The 27,437-nt window shown below is 43.8% G+C and overlaps 1 protein-coding gene across 1 annotated transcript in view; it reads right to left on the reverse strand.

Annotated features, from left to right (window-relative positions):
* The window catches only part of HENMT1 (HEN methyltransferase 1), a 42,331-nt gene that overhangs the window by 1,381 nt on the left and 13,513 nt on the right, over nucleotides 1-27,437 (reverse strand). Inside the window, 1 exon segment of the mRNA XM_088464120.1 lies at nucleotides 3,002-3,179. Coding sequence (XP_088320246.1) covers nucleotides 3,002-3,179 — 178 coding nt within the window.

A 27,437-nucleotide genomic window follows, 5' to 3' on the forward strand; every position in this document is an offset into this window, starting at 1 on the left:
AACCACTAGTATGCAAATGTATCTGAACCTTTTCAATGTTACCGATGTGTATGCTCTCCTGGAAGTGCAATTAGCAAGGTGACAGCCATCACATAGTGAGTGTTTGGCTGGGTTAAGGTGGCCATACATCAGAGACCGGATTTTGTGATCCGGCGATGCGATGGGAAGTGCCGGCGTTTCCGGGTGGAAACGCCATCCTCCCACCATCGATGTTCTGCGATCCGTCGCCAGATCGCAGACATTTTCCATGTTAAATGTCTGCGATTTGACGATTGCAATCATTTTTTGATAGCGATCATCAAATCGGGAAAATCCAACATGTTGGATTTCTGCGATCTCGCGATGCTGGGTTGCCGCATCGCGGGATCACGGCAATCCACTGCTGATGGATGGGCCCCATTAGTAGTAGGAAAGGTGTAATGCATATGTTCCATTGCAAAGCCACTCTGCTTTTTCATACTTTTGAAATACTATTGTTTTTTTGTGTTTAAGTATTGATCCTTTTGTTTTGAAGTCAAATTGTTTAAATGACTTGCTTTACATGTTTTTTTTTCTCATTAAATCATTAACAAGTTTTCTGTTAAAAATAAAAGTTAGTTTTGGTTTGTTTGCATATACAATGTGTTGTGTAATTATTATTATACATTAGTTTATTATAGTTTTCAAATTATATATCTATATATATACCTTTTGTTTGCAGAATATTGTGGTAAAAAAGCTTTAGAATTAGAGCAACAGCGCAATATACTACAGATTAGTAAATTAGCCAGAACAAAAGTACAATTAGCATTCATTGCGTGTGCACAACAAGCAATCATTACTATCAGAACATCGATTGCTGTGGAAAGTGTTTTAGCTGCATTTGCCAGTAAATAATCGGTGATTGCGTGTGCTTCAGCCTGCTATTGCAATCGCTATTATAGACCGAAGGGACGTGGGCGGCTTCATTTACTGCTGGGCGGCTTTATTTTTAATTGCGGTGGCAGTCATCTGCATGTTCTCACACGCACAAGATACTGTACGTGCGTTCGCAATTTTGCGAACCAAGCTGAATGAGGCCCACAGTCACCTGTTGGAAAACACAGAACTATAGGGCCTTCTGCTGAGCTGGAAGTGATCTCAGTACACTCCAAACTTGTTCCTTTCATTATGGATTTATAAGTCAGCAGTGGTGGCATCAGACAAGGCATTTCTCCATGCAAAAGGAAACAAAGCACATCTGTAACTTTGTTTAAGATATGGACATTTAATTTGATGTTCACGCAGTTGAGCGATTATCGGTGGACTGCGCATTTGCATGGTGACGCAATGCACGGTGATTGAATTGCGGTTGTAGTGAACGTTTATTCACAAGTGATTGACAGACAGATAACGGGGAGTGGCGGCAAAAACGCAGTCTTGTTGGGACCGTTTTCAGGCAGTGTATCTGCGATCCCGTAAGCAGAATATATGGCGCCAGCGTCTCAGTTCCCTCGGCCATTCTGCACGGCCATAGGGTTACTCAGATGGTAGATTACCGAAGCATAATTGTAAGCAGTTGCTTGGATCTTTGAGTCCGCAGGTGGGTGTCTCCATACATTTCCAGGCGACTGTAGCATTAGCATATTACCGCACGGGATAGCAGCTGCTAATGTATTAGCGCCACATATGAATCAGGCCCTTTGCACTCAATCCTCAGATATAACCAGGCTCACCTTCTTATAGTGAAAAGACAGCTTTTTAAAATGAGGAATTCTTTCCAGGATTGGTCCTTTATATTTCTCAATTTATTCCTAAAATCAAACATACTTAAATAGTGTGACACTGGTAATAAAGGAATGATATAAAAACAATTGCACCCACATGTCTAAGGGAAAACACACAATTTTGGCAAGGTGGGTACGTCCATCGTCCATATAAGTGACGAGTCCCTGATGCCGCATTCCTGGACTGACACCTGACGTGTGTTTCACATATTTATTTTCTTATACATGGAGAAACATCTTGTATAAAGCCATCCACCTCTGCTGACTTAAATAAATCGAAGATAGAAAAAGTTCTCTCTTGCATGCCTGCAAATCTACAGTACCATACTAAGTAAAGAACATAGGGCCTGATTCAGACCCGCTCGCGAGCGCTGAGCGCTCGCAAGCGGGTCGATGTCGCCCAAGTGCGCATGCGCAGAATGGAGGCGGCTCCGTCGTGTGCATACATGAGACCCGAATAACAACGGCCAAGCCGTCGTTATGGGTCTCGCACCAAAGGGGGCGTGCTGTCGATGGTGATTGACAGCACGCCCCTTTTGGTGGGCGTGCCGGGGGCGTGGCTACCCAGACGGAGGCGTTCCCATGGGAACGCCTACTGTCTGGGGCCGGCCCCACTGACATCACTAGTGATGTCAGTGGGAGTGCTTTTGGCTCTGATAGACCCAAAAGCACTCCAGGGCTTACGGCAGCGAGACCCTACCGCAAGTGTCTCGTCGCAAGCCCGATGGTCGCGATTGTCTTGACCATCGCGACCATCATTTTGGCCGCTCCAAAAAGCAGGAGGGATGGCCCTGATTCAGAGCGAGCGCTCTGTCAGAGCGTCCGGCTCTGAATCAGGGCCAGAGTATCATATCCGTTATACAGGGTACACCATACACTCTTAAACCAAGGAGACTCTCTCTTAACCAATTAGTTCTGTTCATTCCGGGGCACAGTTGGACACCTTCTTACCTCCTATCAGGCTGCAAACCCACAATCAGTATTATCCAACATCACAAACTTCTATGGTGGAGAGGTGCAGGTCTCATCTTATACAACTAAGAAGTGTCCAGCAGATCGGTATCCGGTTGGAAATCATATAAAACTTCAACATTTTCCACAAAATGATGTGCCAACATGTGCCAGGCACAATATATCAGCTTATGCTCCTGAAATGCATTTCATTCCATAGGGCAAAATGACCAATGAAGGCACCAGAAGCACATGGCAGTGACAATATTTGCAACAGTAATATGTGAACCATGGACAATACTTACAGTTTTATAAACACTTGAGTATTTCTTCTTTCTACTAATTGATTCTTCACTCTCAATGTAGTTCTTATTAAATACTCCAATTTGGGAGCAGAAGCCAACATCTTCGTTTTCTGGAGGTGGTTTTCCAACCCCACTGAATTCCACTGTGTAATTATACTGCCCGGCAACCTTCAAAGCCCTGGAATTACAATACAGAGATTACACTGACTACAATTCCCATAATGTAGAAGTTCCAGGCATGCAAACTATGAGTAAAATAATTATAAAAAGAATATAGATATCCACACTACGATTTAGGAATAGTAATATACAGTGAAGCGGTTATCTTCTCTTCATGAACAAGCTTTGAGAATACAGTGATATGCATAACAGAACATCATATTTTAACTACAGAAGTTACCAGATCTTAAAGGAGAAAAAAATCACCTACATCCCTTTAATAAAAAAAACATGCCAGAAGAGAGTGAAAGCAGATATTAATTGCAAACGAGTTAGCAGAAGCCACTCCTTTCAAATGTTTGCGATATTCTATGCTACAGCAATCCCGTGGACACGGCTCACCCCAACTCCTGTATGCACCTACAGAAACCTGTGGCTTTCTGGCGGCAGCGCCCGGCTATAACCATCTCCTAGGGATTAATAACATCATCCCCGGTAACAAGCAAGGGCTCGTCCAGAAGCCAGCTGGGGAAATGGACTCAGTCCCACTGCCGCACTGCCTGGAGGCATACGGAGTACGAGATGGGACCTTCAATACCGCCCCAGGTAAACAAGTAGGTCTTTCTCCCAGAACTTATACAGCTGGAGCTGTGAGTGGCACTGAGTGGGGCTTTCATCATCGCTACACCTGAAACCCCAGAATATAAAAGGACAGCCACTAATGATAGACGCTCCCCGTTGGTCGGGTTGAGCGCATAAACATCCAGGCAAAAGGTGTGTATTTTCAATGGTCATCGTTACACACTCTGGCAACAAGGGTCATGAGTTTTGCAGGTAATATAACCTATCGAAAGACTACTTTCCATCTATCTGCATAGGCTAATCAGCCTCAAAAATAACTAGTGACTTTATCAAAAAGACTATACTCTCAATTTTTGGAGAAAGGAGAATATTTAGTATTGGGCCATACCCAGGGATTATGCACTGTTTGCTACATGTCCATTATTAACGTAATTTTTTATGTTGTTATTATTAGCATTGTTTTTCTTGATGTCAATTGTTGACACTATTAATGTGATTGGTTTATAAACTACAGCATTCACAACGGAGTATCAACATACCACGTACAAACCTCCATCAACGTTTTTCCCAAGCCACATATTGAGACATTCCAACGTCTAATGGAAAATTACATCGCCAGACTTGAGGACAACCTACAATTTTACTCCAGATGAAAGAAAAGCCCTGAAGGATCTGAAAAATGGCACCTCCATAGTTATCAAACCTGCAGACAAAGGCGGGGGTGTCATCATCAAAGATAGAGAAAATTACAAAAGAGAAGCCCGAAAACTGTTAGAAGCACAAATACATACAGTATAAAGAACTGAAAAAAGACCCCACACAGAAATTCCAGTTGGAGCTTGATCAAATTCTGGATGAAGGCTTATTAATGGGAATACTAACCAAAAAAGAACACGACTACATCGATATCGACCACCCCAAAATTCCTACCTTTTAACACCTACCAAAGGTACATAAAGATGAAAACAACCACCGGGAAGACCAATTGTGTCAGGCATTTTATCAATTACATCAAATCTTTCCAAATATGTTGATTATTTTTTACAAGAACTTGTGGGAAAACAACAAAGCTACTGTATATAATGCGCATACTCCAGATTTTAGACCAAATAGAGTGGAAAAGCACATACACGCTATGCACGAATGACATCAAATCACTATACACTGTAATAAATCACGATGCAGGATGCAAAGCAACATGCTACTATCTTTCAAACCAGACCAACATAACAAACACCCAGATAAACTTCATTATGGACAACATTGACTTCATACTCCGCCATAACTACTTTTGGTACGACAGAAAATTCTTCCAACAAGAACGCGGCACTGCAATGGGCACATCATTTGCACATAGCTACACAAGTCTTCTCGTAGTGTGGTAGAAAGATATGAACATCTGGAGCAACAAGTACATTGCTAAAATTGTGTACATAGACGATATGTTTTTTATCTGGAATGGCTCCCATGAACGATTGAAAGAGTTTATTATATATGTAAACAAGAACTCGCTAAATCTGGAATTTACGAATTTACGACTACCTATAGCAGAAATATGGTAGTATTCCTGGATCTTGAAATTTACACTAAAGAAAACAGCATCCAGACAAGAACCAACATCAAAAAAGTAAATGGCAACAATATATTAGTAGTAAGACAAAATGTGTGTCACGGATAAGTGCGCTGTAGCAGCCCAATAGTATCTGATGGTGTAGTGGTGTCACCTATCTAACCCACAGATAATAACAATATGAAAGATATCACCAAATGATTCTGCAGGGCGCTCTAATGGAAAACTTCTCTCCCATATATCTCACTCTGGTTTTTTTCTTTTCAATAACACTCAAAGAAAAGAGAGAAATATTCCATAGTGTGATACAGTAAACATAAAATAACACAGTCTTATGTACGTAGAGATGGATCCCCTACCAAATACGGTGGTCTACAAACAAGGTAGACAGACAGTCATGAATCAGGATAATCTTTTCTGTATAGATGTAATCCCCTCTTAACACTCTTCCTTTCAATGTATTCGTTCCATATGCAGTCAATAAAATTTAAAGAGAAAGATCTCCATAGTGTAACACTGTTTTTAATAACAATTTAAAACATAAATCACAAATTACATAAAAATAGAGAAAAGGTGGCCTCTCACCAAATGTCCATGTCTACCAATGTTGTAACAGTAGACAAAAAAGGCAAGTATAAGAAAGTCCACCGGGCGTCCCAGGTGTGCTCTCAAATCCTGATGCAGGTGCCACAGTCCTCTTAAGATCGGTCTCTCTCAGCCAACGCATTTCGATACTTGAAATATGTATCTTTTTCAAGGCATACTGAGAGACTGTGCTGGAAGGGTTTAAATACCCCTCCCAAAAACATGCATGCAAAACCTAATGCCAGACATGGATCTGCTAACTTCTAAATCCTAACTGTAACCCCTGATTTCTTCCAGTCCATTTAGGGTCAGAACACCGTTTCTGCTCACTCCAATTTCCCGCTGCCCAGATAATAATTGCGGGACTTCATATCCATCTGTTGCCGTCTGTCGACGAATACGTACTTCCGGCGGGACCGGATGTATGTCACGCGGCGCTTAGGGATGACTACTTCCTCCTGAGTATTTAACACATGGCTCCGCTTACAACTTCCGGATAAAACACGGACCGTTCCGTCAGATTGTTTAACATCCAGCTCTGCTGTATTTGCGGCGCCCATTTAATTGTAGATTCAACTCGGTTTTTACTTGCGGTGGCCATCTTAATGTAGCACTTTGAAGACCATTATTTTATGAGCTCCCACGGAAACTGTACTTGCAGTAGCCATGTGTTAAATACTCAGGAGGAAGTAGTCATCCCTAAGCGCCGCGTGACATACATCCGGTCCCGCCGGAAGTACGTATTCGTCGACAGACGGCAACAGATGGATATGAAGTCCCGCAATTATTATCTGGGCAGCGGGAAATTGGAGTGAGCGGAAACGGTGTTCTGACCCTAAATGGACTGGAGGAAATCAGGGGTTAAAGTTAGGATTTAGAAGTTAGCAGATCCATGTCTGGCATTACGTTTTCAATGCATGTTTTTGGGATGGGTATTTAAACCCTACCAGCACAGTCTCTCAGTATGCCTTGAAAAAGATACATATTTCAAGTATCGAAACGCGTTGGTTGAGAGAGACCTATCTTAAGAGGACTGTGGCACCTGCACCAGGATTTGAGAGCACAGCTTCCATTCAATGGCAGTGACAGCTGCTCTGCCGTTTTCCCCACCCGTGGGACACTGTGCCCCGCGGGTGGAGGACAGAACCCACAGCCTGGTTCAGCAGGGCGCCGTGGCAGGAGGGCAGGGTGCTTTCTGCCCTTCAGAAATAGGGCAGGGCATGGCGCCCCGCTGATACAGCCTAGCGGGAACGCTGTTAGCATATAACAGCAATCATCACAGACAATGGGTAAATAACATCCCGGGGGTCAATTTCAATACCTAAGACGCAACTGTATATAAGCCCATATCTTTGAAGAACAAAGCAGTAACATGAAGAAAAGATACATCCAAAAGGCATACAAAGAAAAGACATTACAAGAACACATTGAAAGAATTGCAAAATTGGATAGGAAAGATTTAATCAGTTACAACTCAAAAAAGAAACAACCAACAAAAACATAAAGCACGTTCACCACACAGCACAACGGAAACAATAAAAAGATAAAAAACATCTTGAATAACCACTGGCATGTCCTATTATTAGATGAAGAATTAAAGAAAAATCTACCATCAAAGTTTAAAATCGTGTACAGAAAAGTGAAAAAACTTGAAACAATGCCTAACACAAAGCTTTCTTCCAAAGTTAAAACAAGCAACTTCTACAAACAACAAAGATTTTTATATTTGCCTAAAATGCCCAGGTTGCAAAAAACAAGCAACAACTACAAACCAAATCAGACATCAGAGAAATAATCTAAAATCACAGACTATATATCCTGCAAAACTGAGGGAGCCATATACCTTCTGGAGTGTCCACGTGGTACCCAATATGTGGGCCAGACAAAAATAAATACCAGAGTAGCTGAACATCTGTACAATATACTAAGAGGTCTGAAAACCCTTAGCCTTTCAGCATACTGTGCTAAACAACATTAACAAAGAACCAAGAGGGCTGAAGTTTGTCAGTATACAGAAAGTAAAACTCCACTGGAGAGGAGAAGATTTAGTTAATACACTAAAGAAGAATGAAACTAAATAGATATAGAGGTTGAGTCTCCCAATCCAAAATGCTTGGGACCAGGGGCTTTTTGGATATCGGAATATTCCATATTTTGGAATAATTGCATACCATAATGAAATAATGAAATATCTTGGGAAAGGGATCCAAATCTAAACACAGAATGCATTAATGTTTTATATATTCAATACACCTTATATACACAGCCTGCAGGTCATTTTATACAATATTTTCAATAATTTTGTGGCTCAAACAAAGTTTGTGTACATATATGAAATTAATTTATGTTTCATATACACCTTATACACAAAGCCTGAAGACAATTTTATACAATATTTTTAAATAGTTTTGTACCTTAAATAAAGTTTGTATACAGTGAACCATCAAAAAGGTTTTCACTATCTCAGTCACGCTAAAAAATTATTTTTTAGTTATTTTTCCAAACTAAGCACAGCAGAATATAGTTTTTAATAATGTCTTATAGGAACATGCGGTTGCCACCATTTAGGATACTTCCGGTTCCGGCCACCCCCACTACTTCAATAAAGATTCCCTATATAAAGACAGTGAATGAAGACAAATATACAGTATATCCTTGAAAAAGCTTTGTTTGATGTGAAACACGTTGAATTAAAAGAGAAGCGTGCATGTGAGTACTAGCTGGAGAAAGCAGGACCCCACTAAGAACAAAGCTGGCGGCTGACGTCATCAAACACTGCCGCGGCCATACCGACCGGGTCTCTGCCACACACCATTGGGAATCGTGGCAAGAAGAGGAGCGCCATCCACAGGTAGGGTCCGTTAGGGATATTCCCACCCCCGTCAGGGTGAAGCATCCTCGATCCAGACTGCACATACCAGACTTCCGATCGCTGCACCCATTAGTCCAAAAAGGCTGTGAACATTACCTACATGTATTAGAGAAACAAAATGATCCTGCGCACTGAGCTCTTTAAAGGAGGTAAGCTGCTAACAACTTATAGGTATCCCCACCTATATATATTAAACATGAATAAAAAGTATGTTGTAGCGCTCAACCTTCTCGTTCCGTCCAGTAATATATGAATGGCTAATTGTCAAATGAATGACTAATTATCATTAAATTGAAACAAATAGATTCTGATGGTGTAAATTGAGTACCATGTACCAAGTTATAGTCAATGAAAAAGATAAGATAATGATATCTCATTAGTATGAAAATCCCATTAGGTAGGAATGTACAATGTAACAGAATGGTAACCAGTACGCGTGTGTATCAAAGTATCACAAAAATATTTATTCACTAAACCAAGGATAGTTAAAACTGGTGCACAAATATAAGATGGTCTCTGTATCTTTCAATCATGTAGGATGAGTGGTAAATCGGAAATCTAATGGTTAAATAGTTCCTGTCCAATGTCACTGCATAATCAAAACAGAACAATCTGCGGCGTCCCGCTAATAAAGAAAAAATGGTGATGGTTGATGAACTACGGTGCCCGGGATGATGTTCCTGGGGTCAGGGAGTACGGTGTGGCCTTGATGGGGAGAGGCTAGTTCTCTACAGTGCGTGTAGCTACTTGGCATCAATGTCGAAGGGTGCCCGATATGTCACGCCACCTCCAACATACAACGCCACAGCGTGCGCTGAGGTCGGGGGCCGGGACACCACGGTCACACCGCTCGTGAGAGTAATGTACCGTGTGTCTCCCTTTGCCGACCTGGGACTCACCTCTCTACCCTGAAGGGCACCGCTCCTAGCCCTGCCGGCTCCGGCTTCCACACTTCTGCGGCGCTGTCTTCCTGGGTTGGTCATGTGACTACGACGGTGTTGTACGTTGATGTCTCTTGGAAACAATAGCTGTTGAAGAAAGGTTCCGGATCATCTATGAAGTGCACCTTGGTCTTACGTCCTTGGTGTAGGCAAAAAAGCAGATAACTTTGGAATCTTTAGCGTGTAGTGTACTCCAACGCGTTTCAGCCTCTAGGGCCTTTTTCAAGGAGATGCTGTAGTGATAGAGTTCATGACATCTGAATAAGTAGTCTGAGGGCGGTCCAAAAGTGGTCAAAGATAGCTTAATTGATTGGTGGATAGTTCAGTCACTCTGAATAGGTGTTGATTGCTGTCAATCAAGCATTCTGGTGTACTGGCATTACATTTATTAGCACAATCCTATAACTTTATCAGTAAGTATGGAATTAAAGTGAATCCAAAACTATGAAAGAGCAAACCAATAAGTATTGTCAGTTAAAACCATGACATGTCTAATTCGACTTATTCTGGTATATAAAAAGTAAATCCAAAACTGTGAAAGAACAAACCAATAAGTGTTATCAGTTAAAACCATAACAAGTCTATTTTGACTTATTCTAGTGGCGTTCCTAAACATCAAAATGTTTGGAACGTACATAATTATGTTTGATGGATATGTCTATAGTGTCTCATGGCAGCTCTCACTTTTGTTGTATATTAATATAAGGGAACCAGTAAGTACCCGGGTTGGTTTTCTCATGTCTTTTTACATATGATAGACATGACTTCGTTGTCCTTATTCAAACCCCTAGGTGCAAATGTTTTAAGCTCGTACATCCATCTAAGTTCTTGTTTGTTGATTCTATTTGTAAAATCACCCCCCCCAGATGGGTTTTATTTCTTCTATCCCTATAAATCTGTGATTTGTGATCACTGTTGTGGAATTCCTTAAAATGTTTCGACAGATTATGGTCTTCCAGGCCTTTCTTGATGTTTCGTATATGTTCACTGATGCAGGTTTTAAGTGGTCTTATAGTGCGGCCTATGTATTGTTTCCCACACCCGCATTCTAATAAATAAATGATTCTCTTGCTATTGCACGTAAGTCTGTCTTTTATATCGTACGTGGTGCCTGTGTGTTTTGATTGGAAGGTATTTGTAGATTTCATGCTACATTTACTGATGTTCATACATCCTGGGCAATTCCCACAGTAAAAGAATCCGTTTGTCGGTTTGGTATTATTTATTGTCATTTGTCATGTAGTGGTGGGGGCTATGTGATTATGTACCAGCTTGGATCTGAGGTCTGGTGCTTTCCTATAAATAATCTTCGGGAAGGGGGGCAGATGATCCGCCAGTGTCTCATCTTCTAGTAGTATAGGCCAATGTTTCTTTATAACCTTTTGTATATCTTTGTATTGTTTAGAGAAATTTGTAATAAAAATAACTCTATTTTCTAATTGGGTATTATCTTTTTCTTTGTATTGTAGAAGTGTATCTCTCTACATTTTCTACCTCTTTGAATGCTTTCCCTAGGGTTTGAATGTCATAATTTTTTTTTTTTTTCAATAAATTGGGTTGTCAGTTCATTCCCTTGTCTAATGAAATCCTCCTTTTTTGAACAATTTCTCCTCAGCCTGATGTACTGACTCTTTGGTACTGCGCTTAACCAATTAGGATGGTGCCAGCTGCTGGATAAAATAAAGCTGTTGACATCTACTTTCTTTTTGAAAGTTCTGGTTTGTATATTACCATTTTCAATATAGATCTCGAGGTCTAAAAATTCTAAATTGGTTTTACTGTAAGTGGCTGTGAATATTAAGTTATTATTGGTATTCAGTCGTCCTATAAAATCTTTAAGTTGTGACTCATCCCCTCTCCAGACCATTAATATATCGTCTATATATCTTTTCCAGAGCACGAGATTCGCCCCAAGATCCGGATTATTCCAGATATGTTGGTCCTCCCACCAACTCATGTAAAGGTTGGCATAACTTTGGGCGAATCTCGTTCCCATAGCGGTACCTGTTTGTTGAAGGTAAAACTGGTTCTCGAACCAGACGTAGTTATGTTCCAAGATAAATTGGATGCATTCTATTGTAAAGTGTCGTTGTGTCTCTAGCATGTCAGGATCCTGTTCTAGGTGATAATTAATACTTGCAGTGCCTTGTTGGTGATCTATTACTGAATAGAGAGATGTTATGTCTGCCGTTACTAGCCATAGGTCTTTGTCCCATGTGATGTCTTTCAGGTAATTAAGTGTAGATGTCGTGTCTTTATTAGCGGGACGCCGCAGATTGTTCTGTTTTGATTATGCAGTGACATTGGACAGGAACTATTTAACCATTAGATTTCTGATTTACCACTCATCCTACATGATTGAAAGATACAGAGACCATCTTATATTTGTGCACCAGTTTTAACTATCCTTGGTTTAGTGAATAAATATTTTTGTGATACTTTGATACACACGCGTACTGGTTAGCATTCTGTTACATTGTACATTCCTACCTAATGGGATTTTCATACTAATGAGATATCATTATCTTATCTTTTTCATTGACTATAACTTGGTACATGGTACTCAATTTACACCATCAGAATCTATTTGTTTCAATTTAATGATAGTCATTCATTTGACAATTAGCCATTCATATATTACTGGACGGAACGAGAAGGTTGAGCGCTACAACATACTTTTTATTCATGTTTAATATATATAGGTGGGGATACCTATAAGTTGTTAGCAGCTTACCTCCTTTAAAGAGCTCAGTGCGCAGGATCATTTTTATTCATTACCTACATGTATGTGGTTATTAACCACTGCTTTTAAATTACTTACTGCCTGTTGCAAAGTTTGGAAACTATTTGTTGGTTTTTTATTTTTGCTATTTTTCTTATTTTATTTTGATTTATTTTATATTTATCATTCTCATTATTTCTATTCTTCTTATTTTAATTGCATACACACTATGCCATATATTAACACCGACTCACAGCACTTGGTCCCAGCCTATTAGGCTGTACTCGTAATAGACTTCCATGCTCGTTCATAGTGTACACACTAACGATACTGAAATTGAACCTCTATATACCCCTGTCTATACCTTCTAATATCCTACCTATAAACCTCTAAGGATGACGCTAATTTGCGTATGCAGTCATACAATAGAGACTCCAGACTTAGAACATGTGGTTCCAAAGCACAAAGTATTATTCAAGTAAAAGTACAGTCAGTTACACGCTATTGATCCAGACACAATTCGGCGCAAAGGAATTATACAGACCCAAGTACAGTATACATACGCAGCGCTTCTGGTCCAGATGTAGGCATCCGCAAGAAACCCCTCGTCAATCAGCATTCAGCAAGAAGACCAAGACCCAGTGTTGGAGCACACATATTTATACCCCCCAGAAATAGACAACACAATAGAGAAGTTTGTTGCTGATGCCATTGGTCCTCAAGGGAGATGCATCTGTTACAGAGCATTTAACAGGCTGATTCAAATAGACACAACCCAACCTCCAACAACTGAGGGTCTCTGGTTTCCCGCCCCATGCAACATCCTAACAGTTGTTCATATAATATACATTTTGTTGCTTGAAGTCTCTGCGGTCCATAAGTTGAGAATGCATGATGCGATCTCCACACTGATAATACCGGAATTCTGTTGAAAGAGTACGCATCAGTACAATACCAAACACGGCTTACTTATCATGTATAAAACCTTAATTAATTACCAAATAATCTTTATTTCACAGCATTTATACTAACTGAACAAACTTAAATCTTATACCTTAAAGCTTATTAAACCTTTTATGTGAATATGTAATGTGTAAGTATGCGGGGTGTGATGTAAAGACGCTAGTTAACTTGGGGCAGATGCATGCGCATGAAGCTAACAAACAGCGTTTTCATACAAGATCTTATGCATTCGCTAATATGCGATTAGTTACCAGCGCAATTGTGTGTATTAATGTGTGTATGAGAAATGGTGCACTTAAATCTCACTTAAACTAAGTGAACACCAAGCAGTGTGGAATGCTGAGCCTTATAGTTCCACACGCCCCCCACTCTCAGCAGCCCCCACCCTTCCCAGGCTCAAAAGTAAAGTCCTTTGTTCTCCCAGGCTCTTGTGTAAATGCAAATTAGCACAGCTACAAGACCCAAACCTAAGATAACACTCTTGGTTTTGAAGGTATTTTATTGTAGGAAGCCTGCTAATGTAAGGTATGTATTCGAGCAGGGCCACCTGGAGTGAGAGCAGACGTTACGTCCAGGAAGCTTGTCTACACAAGCTAGCTGTCACGTGGCCATTTGCTCTGTTCAGCTACTGCAATCCAATTTTGACATACTTTAAAGCCATTTCTGAAATATATCCTTTAGGGGAATTATAATAATATAAATTTTATCCAGAGCACCCAAACTACATAAAGTCATGAAATGGGTTTTTGGTGAATCGCCGCAACTTATGGCGATAGTCACAGATGCAATCGCATGATGCTAATAGTAATATCGCCACATGTACTAAAGTGTGAGTTTATCTAAAATGGCGCTTAGGTGGCTATTCGCAAAATGGCGTCTTGCGGCCAGTCGCAAGATGGTGTTGCTGCGATTCAATTTTAAACTGATCTTGTCTCAGCCAATAATCCAGCTTCGAAAACAAGTAGATGGAACGCCTGTTTCAGACAGCTCTTTTAAATCCAGCATGGAATGAGTGCAAGTCCAGATACTAATGATGTCGGTTGTGGCTGCAGACAGTATAACAGTGGGCAGGGCAGCATTCCACATGCAGATGCACGTACGTTAGGCATACATAGACATATACCCGCATTAGCATGAGCTAGTAAGTAAACTGCCACAGCCACAAATACTGTAGAAACATCCAAATCAACATCAGGCCCAACTGAAATGAGGACTCACCTTTCTAGCCCATGACTTGAATGTACAGTAGTTTCCAAAAATGTCGTAACAGTGGAAGATAATGTTAAAAAGGATGGCATGTTATATATTTCTGAATAGCTGCCAATCTCACAACAATGGTATGCCAGTAACAGTATAATAGTAACTTAGCATAGGGGTTGCCAATTGTACAAATATACACACACTTATTTTTATGTACTTTTTTTTTTTCTACGTAAAGGCATTGTAAAGGCCATAGACTCACAAATCATAAAGGTTGGAAAACACTATTTTGTAAACTAGATGACCTAGCGCTTAAAATGAGGGGTCCTTTCTTTACATCCCAATCCTGGAAAATGAAATTATTCCCTAAAATTGCATAATAGCACGGTCTAAATAGATGCTTCTACTCAATCAGAACGCGCCGAGACTAAGGGCCGGATTCATTTAGACGTGAAAAGCCGTAATCTGCGGAAAAGTATTGCCTATTGCCGCTTTTCGCCTGTTCGGAACTTATCTCCAAATTCAATTTCAGGTGGATTTCGCCTAAGCGGAAACTCAATGCAGTGTAATAGGCGAAAAAGTATCTCCTATGAATAGCAGGTCAAAAGAAGTGCAAAATAATTCTTTTGGGGTACAAACATAGGGAAACGACTCAGAACCCTTGGGACAGCCCCCAAAGGACAAATCAGCCAAAAAAACTTAAAAAAAAACCTAAGAACACCCCAAAAAAGTATTGTCATTTTTGGGGCAAAAAAGTGAAAAGTGGGGGGTCAGGCATAAAAACTAGCAAAATAGACTTCTTGGGAGGCTGCAAGGATGGGCCAGGTGTTTTTGGGATTGCAGGTGCATGCAGCAGGTGGATTTTTCAAGTTTTTTAAAAGTTCCCTTTAGTGACATAAACATATGCTAGCACCCATTTTAAAGTACTCCAAATCTGCCTGGAGCACTTGTTTGCACCTAAAAATACTGCTTTATGCCATTCTTCATCACTTTTACAAAGACGCTAAAAGCAATTAACCCAACTTAAGTACCCCAAATAGCTTTATTATGGCTATTAGTACACATGCATATTGATTTCCTATGTGAGGACATTTTTTTTGGGGTACAGACTGATTTCCCCATTTCTTTCAGTACATTCCGCCTGTTCCGCATTCGCCGATTCCCGTTTTCGCCTGCTTTTCAATTGAATAAGACAAAAAGCGGGGATACGTGCGAAAAGTTTTTGCCTCTGAAACTGGCGAAAGAGGCTGATAAATCTGTTATTAAGCTATCCACATAAGACTCCATCTTGTCACGAGATGGTGTGTTGCTTTAAGTATTCATAGCTTTAAATGTGTAATATTGCACAAAGACTGATTTCTGCTGAGCTATGAGCTGAAGAACCTTGAATGTATAAACATGCAGATAGTGTTATGAATAAGACTGTGTATCCTTACCCCCCTCACGCTCCCACATGTACAAATAACAATGACTGCTATAGTGAGATATGTGTGAAAATTCTGATATGTTGCTAATGTGAGAACACTGCTTTATATTATTGTACATCATGCAAATATAGCCAGAGAGAATCTTGAAGCCAAGTCTGGTGGTGGTGATTCTGTCTCTTGAGATCTCAATAATGCAAGGGTCTGACATACACTAATGAACTTGGGCTGTTGATTAATTACAGAAGATTGGATCCTGTCTATCAAGGCGGAAAGTAGGACAGGCAAAACCCTCCGACTTTTCGCCTCTAATTGTAAACGGGCCTAACTGACAATTATCAGCAAAACCCAGGCTGAGGAAGTGGGCAGTGAACCTGTAAATGTGTAACAGGTTATGCCACTTGTCTACATGCCAATATCCTAAAGTTTTTGAACTCTAATGTACATTTTGGATATAAAGACTATTTGTATCTATAGAGGTGTACAAATTTGCAAGAGCATAGCTACCGTGGGTGCAGGGGGTGCGTTTGCTATGGGGCCTTTTAAAATGTTGCTATAGGGTCCTCAGAGCTGTAGTTATGCCCCTGGTTGGTACCCTTCCATGAAAAAAGAAGAACCCATTTTTGTTATATGAAAAAACTTGAAAGTGACAAAAGTAACTGGCATCCATCATTGTTTATTCCATATTTAATAGAAATCAGAGTTCCCATTTGATTTTTGATTCAACAAAACATGGACAATGATGGAAACCATAACCTAAAATTTAGTTGCACAACCTTTAGAGGCAATAACTGCAATCAAACGATTTCTGTAGTTCTCAATTACACTTCTGCACCTTTCAACAGGTAGTTTGGCCCACTCTTGCTGAGCAAACTGCTCCAGCTGTCTTAGGTTTGATGGGTTCCTTCTCCAGATTGCATGTTTCAGCTCTTCCCTTAGATATATAATAGGATTCAGATCAGGGCTCATAGACGGTCACTTCAGAATAGTCCAATATTTTGTTCTTATCCAGTATTGGGTGTTTTTAGCTTTGTGTTTTAGGTCACTGGGCAACATATTGCCCAGTGCTTTCTGACACTGGACAATATGTTTCGCTCTAGAATGTTTTCATAATTTTTAGCTTTCATTGTGCCATGCACAGATTCAAGGCCAGACACAGCAATGCAGAAGCAAAACATTACCATGCCTCCTCCATTTGTTCACAGTCGGTATGGTGTTCTTTTCTTTGGAAGCTTAATTTTTTTCGTCTGTAAACATAAATCTCCAGTTTTGACTTATCTGTCCAAAGGATATTCTCCCAGAAGCATTGTGGTTTGTCTATATGCATTTTAGTAAATTCCAGTCTGGCTTTTTTATGTGTTTATTCAGAAGTGAGTCTGCCTGGGTCTTCTTCCATGGAGCCCACTGCCGCTCAAAAAGCATTGGATGATGCGATCAGATACTGACGTACCTTGATCTTGGAGCTTGTATTGCTTTTTAAATTTTCCTTGGCTCTTTTTGTACCATTCTCACTATCTCGCTGTTTAATTTTGGGTCGATTATCCTCTTGCGGCCACATCCAGGGAAGTTGGCTACAGTCCCTTGGACTTTATGCTTTTTTATAATATTTGCAACTGTAGTCACAGAAACATCAAGCTGCTTGGTGATGGTCTTATAGCATTTACTTTTAACATGCTTGTCTATCATTTTCTTTCTGTTCTCCTCAGACAACTCTTTATTTTGCTTTCTCTGGTGTATGTTCAGTGTGGTGCACACGATGATACCAAACAGCAGAGTGACTACTTTTCTACATGTAAATAGGCTGAATGACTGATTAGAAGATTAAAGACGTGTGATGCAATTTCAAGAAAGCAATTAGTTCGAAATATAACTATAATCTAATTACTTTTTTACGTGATCCCTACATTTTGTAAGTAATACATTGATGAATGAGGGATGTGATTCCCTAGAGATTCCAGCCCTGGGTTGACCAGTTTGGGACTGGATACAGTTATGACATGCTGTGTGTCTCTCTGCTATAGCGTCAGCCCCCAAGATGGGTCATCTTGGTGCTGGTTATTGGAAAAAAGGGGGAATCCCATGCCATTTTTCCCCCCTATTTTCCAATATAAGCGTTTGCTTAGAGGCCCGAGCCTGGTTATGGATTTGATGGGGGACCCCTCGAATTACCTTTTTTTTACCATTTATTAACATTTTACACTAACAAAGATTGCACTGATCATAGTGGTCTGTGCAGGGCCTCATCTCTGCAGACGGAAGGATTGCCATCACCAGACAATTTATGCTATGAAGCCACATTATTTGAAAGATGGGACTCCTGCATTGATCTGTGTGCGCCCCCCTTTTACATGTGTATTTATGGGCGTGATATGGCACATAGGGCCTCATTCAGAGGCGGTCGTTAGATGCAAGCGCTCGCTCTGAATCAGGGGGCCTCCTTGTCGATCGTTAAGCTGTGGGTTAATACCCATAGCTCTATCGACCGACATGGGTGATGGTCGCGATGGTCTAGACCATCGCGACCATCTGGGCTTACGACCAGACCCTAGGGTAGGGTCTGGGCACTCGTAAGCCCCAGGGATCCTGTTCGAGCAGGAAGTTCATTGCAGATGTCAGTGGGGCCGCCCCCAAACGGCAAGCGTTCCGACCGGAACGCCTCCGTTTGGCCGGGCACGCCCCCGGCCCGGCCAGCAAACGGGGCGAGCTGTCACTCAACATCGACAGCTCGTTCCGTCTGCTATGAGACCCCTAACGACGAAGCGCCCAGTCGTTAGCCGGGTCTCACGCATGCGCACGATGGAGCCGGCTCCATCGTGCGCATGCGCGGTGGGGCAACATCGAGTCGTTTGTGAACGCTCAGCGCTCACGACCGACTCTGAATGAGCTCCATAGTGCCATCACACCCATAATGCTGTCACGCCCATATTTGGAAAATTTATATTTTCCATAGTTCAGAGTAAAATTGTCTGATGATCACCAAACAATAGCTACTAGGGGCCACATCATTTGAAAGAAGGGATGACCCCCACTAGTCTTCTGTAGCAAAGGGGTTAATTGCATATATTTGAAGTACTTTTTTCTTCATACACAGCTATAAGCATACCATGTGGCAGCATTACATACAGCACTGACACACAAATGTTAAAACAACCAAACTTGACTCGTAACAGCTGCAACACTTAGTAAGTAAAATGTCAGTGCATGAGCACATAGGCCAGTGCTTTTTGACCAATGTGCAAACTTTGCATCAACGGCTATATAATACATATAACATTAGAGTGGTGGAACAGGACACTACTTTAACACTGGTTCATTTCTATAATAGAAATAGTTGCAGCAGAACTGAGGAGGAAGTCCACATGGTCGATCAACACACGATCTGGCGGTGACCCTACACTGATTTTGGGAGTGTGACGCTTAGCTGCGACAACATAGCCAAATGGCACACTCCCAGCCAATCACTGACATTGAAGAGCAGGACCTGACGGCTTCACTGGTAACAAAATGCTGGGTGCTTCTCCTCCAAGTCAATGGCTGTCTCTCAGTGAGTGGGCACTGCAGGGCCATCAAAAACAATGGATGAGTAACACTGACAATGTTTTAGGTGCCCCCTAACCAATGGTGCCATTGGCAAAAAGCCATTGACATGCAGAGTACATTAACAATTACATCAATATGTTTTGAGTATTCATCATCTATGAACTTGTTTGAGGTTCATAAACGGAGTGTTCTGCTCTCATGATTAAAAACACAGACAGATGAAGTATTTACAGATGTGTCGAATGAGCCGCACTAAGTTGCATCTTATTTGCACTGCAGACGCAGCAAAACACCACACAATCTGTACCAGACGCCGGGCTGAAACTTTAACCACACAGGAATTAATTTTAAATATGTACAAAGTTGCACAAGAAGCACAATGGAACTTGGGCTGAAAAAAACCTGCTGCAGCTGAATGTAGCACTTCATATACAGATTAATGGTGCATACACACGGTAAGATTTTCCTTCAGATTTGTACAATAACGATTTTAAAAATCGTTCAATCGTTAATATCTGAAAGAAAATCTGACATATGTCCCTGCAACGATGAACGATGCGCATTCCCGTTTGTCAGATAACGATATCTGACATCTGATGTGTTTGCAAACAAAGGGCCTGATTCAGACCCACTCGCAAGCGGCTGTCCGCTCGCAAGTGGGTCGATGTTGTGCACTGTGCATGCGCACGACGGCGGGAGCTCCGTCGTGTGCATGCGCCAGACGCGACGAGCGAAGGAATGTCCTTCGCTCGTTGTGTCTGATCAAAGGGGGCGTGCTGTCGATGTTGATTGACAGCACACCCCCTTTGGTGGGCGTGCCGGGGGCGTGCCTCCCTGACGGGGGCGTTCCCACGGGAACGCCTCCCGTCAGAAGCCGGCCCACTGACATCACTAGTGATGTCAGTGGGAGTGATTTTGGCTCTGATAGAGCCAAAATCACTCCGGAGCTTGCGGTTGAAAACCTCAACCGCAGGCTCCGGCTCGCAGTTTCGATGGTCGCGATGGTCACGACCATCGCGGCCATCAAACTGCACGCTCGTATAGGCTGTGGGTGGTGACCCACAGCTATACGAGCATCCAGGAGGACGCTCCAGAATTATGGAGGGCGGCCCTCATTCAGAGCGTGCTCTCTGCTCAGAGCGTACGGCTCTGAATGAGGGCCAAAGAGTATGGTGGTTGCTCACATCAACTTAATGACATTGCACAGGTGCTTGTAAAGGGCAGGGTTTACTGATGTGTTTGCAGTCAGATTTGGTCGAGTTTCATTCTTTTCTATACTGTCAAAAATCGTTCGTAGTTCGTAGTTCATGAAATCTTTGGTAAAATCGTTCAAATCATTTGTCGTTTATCGTTCGTGGTTCATCATTCGTCTGACAGATCTGACCATGTATATGCACCATTAGACTGATTTTCACACAAGTGTCGCATGTGAAATGAAGCAGTGCAGTCTTGTTAAGCGGTTTTCCCGCATCACAATGCGACTAAGATGCATATTCGAGCAAAGAAGATGCGAAAAAGATGCTCGGCGCAAGTTGCATGGACCTAGCAGGCAGAGAAGTGCCGTTTGGCGCAACTACGGCAATAGTGTATGAGCACATATCAGTATGTGGTGGAAAAACTACTCAAGATCACTATAAAACAACATTAAACAAAACAAAAGCATTAACCGCAAATGCTCAGCAAAAAGGTGCACATACTGTAACTAAGAGACTAAGGGCCTGATTCAGAGCCGGACGCAATTAGCGCTCGCTCGTCCAGAAAATAGGGGTGGCTATTCAAATGAACCATTCGCTCTTTGCGGTCTGTTCACGCCTCTAGGTCTGAACGAGCGAACAAAACTTGCGGTCGTTTTTTGGGAAACTACGCCCCCTGGCCGCTCGCATCCTACGTCATGTCCGCTATTTATTAGATTAATCGAGTACATCGACCAGGGTATGAGCTGCTCGCTATTCTTGTGGTTGGTTTTTGCTACCACAATCTTGCGAACAGTTCTGGCTATAAAATAACCCAGTGACGTGGTCAATGACGCTGCTGTTTTAATTATGCACACCCATAAAATGCCCGTTTTGACCTTTAAGCACACCAGCGATCGGATCTCCACTCCCCGTTTTCAAGCACCTTCCCCTGTTACCACCCACATACGCCTAATCCTGTCACTCAAATTATCCGGCATTCGCTATTTTGCGAGCACATGAATTTCGGCCGCACTGACTGGTTCGCGCATGCGTATAACGATCCGTACGCATTCGCAGTTGGGCAAACATCGCTCGGAGCGAACAAGCGGCCGCTTACGAGCTGCTCTGAATCAGGCCCTTAATTTTCTGAGTTGCTATATGTCACAACTCACAGATGGGTAGTGGATGCTAGCCTGTATTTCAGGAATGGTGAGACCTAGTACTGAGGCGCGGAGTGTAACGCGCTGGTGGTATTCACCAGGGACACCCGCTAGAAGGTTTCGTCCGACATGTAGGTCACAGCCCTCAGACTAGGTTCTGTCACGCTCCGGACACTTAAAACCACTTTTTTACCTCTCCGGTGCCTGTCCAGGCTAGTGCTGTGGTCCGCCCGCATTGTGCATCACTCCCGGATAGCATAGAGGTCTGCTCACGCTGCACATTGCTCCTGGCTGGTGCTGAGGTCTACTCCTGCCCCATCTGCTCAGTGTCCTGTCACTGAGCATGCAGATGGCTCTCCATAGTCACTTGCTCACAACGTGTCTCCCCAGCATGATTTTCTACAAACTGCATGCCAGAGTTCCCTCCAGAACAACAGTATGGGCGCAGCCATTTTGGACTCTATCTGACACTCTTCCTCCACTCAGACCGCTGCTCCCAGACAAACTGATCACAGCATCCAATCCCTGGGGATCCACCCCTATAAATTCCATTCCCTGACTGGCCCTCATCGCCAGTACAATGTCGCTTCTTGCTTAAGTTACAGCTCAGTACTGGGCTCCCAGGTACTCTGTTTCTGAACAGTCCCAGTCCTTTATATCCAGTTCCTAGATCTGGTAAACAAGTCTCCAATACCATCTTGCACATCAGTCTGGTTTTACCACTGAGACTTATTCTTACATCAGCCATCGTTTCCGGCCGATACCTCCAACTATCGGTCTCATTCGATGCTTTCAACATCGGACTCTTATCAATTAAGGGCCTCATTCAGACCCACTCGCAAGCGGCTGTCCGCTCGCAAGTGGGTCGATGGTGTGCACTGCGCATGCGCACGACGGAGGGAGCTCCGTCGTGCGCATGCGCCAGACACGACGATTGAAGGGCTTTCCTTCGCTCGTTGTGTCTGATCAAAGGGGGCGTGCTGTCGATGTTGATTGACAGCACGCCCCCTTTGGTGGGCGTGCCGGGGGCGTGCCTGCCAGACGGAGGCGTTCCCAAGGGAACGCCTACCGTCAGAAGCCGGCCCCACTGACATCACTAGTGATGTCAGTGGGAGTGATTTTGGCTCTGATAGAGCCAAAATCACTCCAGGGCTTGTGGTCGAAAAACCCGACCACAGGCTTCTGGTCGCACTGGCGATGGTCGCGATGGTCAAGACCATCGCAACCATCATCCTGCACGCTCGTATGTGCTGTGGGTGGTGACACACAGCTATACGAGCGTCCAGGAGGACGCTCCATTTTTATGGAGGACGGCCCTCATTCAGAGCGAGTGCTCTGCTCAGAGCGTCCGGCTCTAAATGAGGGCCTAAGTTCCTTAATTCATCAACATCGGTCCCAACCAATCAAGTTCACCAATTCATCAACATCAGATTCAGGGGCTAATTCAGCAGAGCACGCAAGTGAACGCAGATTATTGGGAATCTGCGCATGCGCAGGACCCATTCTGCGCAGAATGGGTCCTGCTTATACTCAGGCTAGTCCTTGAATGCCTCTGCCTGATTGACAGGCAGAGGCATTTAAGGGGCGGTGCAGGGTCGGACGGCGTTCCCGGGAACGGGGAGTGTTCGCCCCATTTTCCGGGAGTGGCCAACCCAGAGACTGCGTGGACGTATGCAGTCTGCTGGGCTCTCCAGCTGGCTTACTCAGCTGTCTGGCCGCCCTGTGCCATCCGCCATCGCGACCATCAGCACTGCGACCTCCGTCGCTGTGTTGGGATGACAAATGCAGCCAGGGATGTCATACACCTCCTGTTGCATTTGCATGATTTCAAGGATCGCACTGCAAAGCTGCCTGCATGCAGTTTTGCAATTGCAATCCTTGCTGAATCAGGCCCTCAATTCCTTCAAGATCTTCAAATCATCAACATTGGTCTCAAAATGATCCGGCTCTCAATCCAGCATCACCGGTCCCAATCCAACTCTGGCCCTGATTCAGAGCCGGATGCTCTGACAGAGCACTCGCTCTGAATCAAGGCCGTCCCTCCTACCTTTTGGAGCGGCCTCCTGGCCGCTCGCATAGCTGTGGGTGACCACCAGCACTTCTCTGCCTGCTAGGTCCATGCAATTTGTGCCGAGCATCTTTGTCGCATCTTCTTTGCTCGAATATGCATCTTAGTCGCATTGTGATGCGAGAAAACCGCTTAACAAGACTGCACTGCTTCATTTCACATGCGACACTTGTGTGAAAATCAGTCTAATGGTGCATATACATGGTCAGATCTGTCAGACGACCGATGAACCACGAACGATAAACGACAAATGATTTGAACGATTTTACCAACGATTTCATGAACTACGAACTATGGGCCTGATTCAGACCCACTCGCGAGCGGCTGTCCGCTCGCAAGTGGGTCGATGGTCTGTACTGAGCATGCGCACGACGGAGGGAGCTCCGTCGTGCGCATGCGCCAGACGCGACGAGCGAAGGACTTTCCTTCGCTCGTTGTGTCTGATCAAAGGGGGCGTGCTGTCGATGTTGATTGACAGCACGCCCCCTTTGGTGGGCGTGCCTCCCTGACGGGGGCGATCCCACGGGAACGCCTCCCATCAGAAGCCGGCCCACTGACATCACTAGTGATGTCAGTGGGAGTGATTTTGGCTCTGATAGAGCCAAAATCACTCCGGGCCTTGCGGTTGAAAACCTCAACCGCAGGCTCCGGCTCGCAGTGGCGATGGTCGCGATGGTCACGACCATCGCGGCCATCAAACTGCTTGCTCATATAGGCTGTGGGTGGTGACCCACAGCTATACGAGTGTCCAGGAGGACGCTCCATAATTATGGAGGGCGGCCCTCATTCAGAGCGTGCGCTCTGCTCAGAGCGTACGGCTCTGAATGAGGGCCTATGAACGATTTTTGACAGTATAGAAAAGAAAGAAAATCGACCAAATCTGACTGCAAACACATCAGTAAACCCCGCCCTTTACAAGCACCTGTGCAATGTCATTAAGTTTAACGCCTCCGTCTGGGCAGCCACGCCCCCGGCACGCCCACCAAAGGGGGCGTGCTGTCAATCACCATCGACAGCACGCCCCCTTTGGTGCGAGACCCATATTCGGGTCTCGCACATGCGCACGACGGAGCCGTCTCCGTCGTGCGTATGCGCACTTGGGCAACATCGACCCGCTTGCGAGCGCTCAGCGATCGCGAGCGGGTCTGAATCAGGCCCTCTGTTCATTCATTCAGTATTATATATTTAGTTCCATTCCAACCTGCTGTTCAATAAAGACTTTCTATTCCTGTTCTCGCCTTCCATTATCCACTGCCGTATCTCTACCTCTTCACATCTAAACCACCTAAGTTCATTCACGGGTCTCAAATCTCCTCTTCAGAATCCCACGCCTGTTCCAACCCAAAACCAACCCTCAGGCATGACAGGTTCACTAGTACAGGTGCTGGTATACTCTGGATACAGTAGTGTGCGAAGGAGGCATACAATCGTAGTCGACAAGCCAGGTCAAAGTCATACAGATAATATGGTACCAAGAAAGGTAAGGAATGAAGCCAAGGTCAGAACCAGAATACCAATCGCAGTACCAGGGAGGAGACGGAATTAGTTCACAGTTAAGCCAAGGTCAGGAACGAGCAGGGGCAATCGCAAATACAGGAACACTGGAGTAAGGTTGGGAGCATATAATCTGGCACCTACCTAGTGCCCAGAGATTCCCTTTATGGGGAGGAGTTCAATTCTCACGCCAAATGTGACTTCCTGTTTGGCTCGCCTGTCCCTTTAAAACTTATTGCAAGTCGGCGTGAGCACCCCCGAGGAGAGCAGCGGCCACCTATACTGCAGTTATTGTGAAGGAAGAGAGAAGGAGCTGGACTCTCCACCTGCTGCCATCACCGGGAATTAAGTATTGCCATTCCTGTAGAGCCAGCTTGAGGTTTTAGGGCTCCCGGGGGGACTTAGGGTTAGGCACCCCCTCCCCCGGGTGGGTTAGGTTAGGGGAAGGGGGGTTAGGGTTAGGCACCCCCAGGGGGAGACTTAGGTTTAGGCTGTGGGTAAGGGGGGGTTGGGTTTAGGCACTTAGAGGGGGGTTAGGGTTAGGCACTAGGGGGGGAGGTTAGGGTTAGGCACCCCTAAAGGAGGGGTAGGGTAGGGATTAAGGTTAACGGTACGTACCTTAATTAGACATCGGGATCTACACCCCAGCCGGGATTCCGCTGTCCTACTACACCCGAATCACCATATGATTGGCACAAGGAATTAAGTGGTCAATTTCACATAATAAAAGAGAGTTGCCGTATCCCATTTGCTTGTTGTTATAAAAAAAAGCACTGTTCACTGGCACTGCAATTTTATAGGGTTTTTATCCAAATAGGGTTTTATCCAAATAGGATTTTTGCACTGATTTACCCCATGAATGAATCATGCCTCAGTGAAATCATTAGTTCTTACTATGAATTCTATGAATACTGGTTTAGCCCACAAAACAGTTTCATGCCTTGTGAATAGGTTACAAATACTAAGGAGTTTATGTACTAAAGGTCGATTTTAATTGATTTTGATCGATTTAAAATCAATGAAAATTCATCAACATCGATGGTGTGTTTCTGGGGTTAAATCACACATTTACTAATACTTAAAAACCATATAAAAACTTGTCTGTTAGTAAATGTGTGATTTAGCCCTAGAAACACAACATCAAGTTAAATCAATTTTGATCATTTTAAATAGAAAAAACTGACCTTTAGTAAATATGGGCCTGATTCAGACCCGCTCGCGAGCGCTGAACGCTCGCAAGCGGGTCGATGTTGGCCCAGTGCGCATGTGCACGACGGAGGCAAGCCGTCGCTCCGGGTCTCGCTACAAAGGGGGCGTGCTGTCGATGTTGAGTGACAGCACGTCCCCTTTGGTGGGCGGGCCGGGGACGTGGCTGCCCAGACGGAGGCGTTCCCAAGTGATGTCAGTGGGAGTGCCTTCGGCTCTAATAGAGCTGAAAGCACTCTAGGGCTTGCGGCAATGAGACCCTACCACAATGGTCTCATCGCAAGCCCGATGGTCGCGATGGTCTTGACCATCGCGACCATCTTCCTGGCCACTCGCTATAGCTGTGGGTGGTCACCCACAGCTATACAAGCGGCTAGGAGGCCGCTCTAAAATTAAGAAGGACGGCCCTGATTCAGAGCGAGCGCTCTGTCAGAGCGTCCGGCTCTGAATCAGGGCCTATACCCCTAAGTGTAGCAAGCTGCCTGTTTATTCAGAGATGTGACTATGGGGCCCATTTATCAATATTCACATATTGCAATGCGATCTGGGCTCAATGTTAGCACCAATGATCGCATTGCAGTATGCGATAATACCGGCCAAATGTATTCGGACAAGGGCCCTGATTCAGACCCACTCGCAAGCGGCTGTCCGCTCGCAAGTGGGTCGATGGTCTGCACTGAGCATGTGCACGACGGAGGGAGCTCCGTCGTGCGCATGCGCCAGACGCGACGAGCGAAGGAAAGTCCTTCGCTCGTTGTGTCTGATCAAAGGGGGC

Source organism: Taudactylus pleione, unplaced genomic scaffold, assembly GCF_031769625.1.
Source record: "Taudactylus pleione unplaced genomic scaffold, aTauple2 ptg001594l, whole genome shotgun sequence".
Lineage (NCBI taxonomy): Eukaryota > Metazoa > Chordata > Amphibia > Anura > Myobatrachidae > Taudactylus > Taudactylus pleione.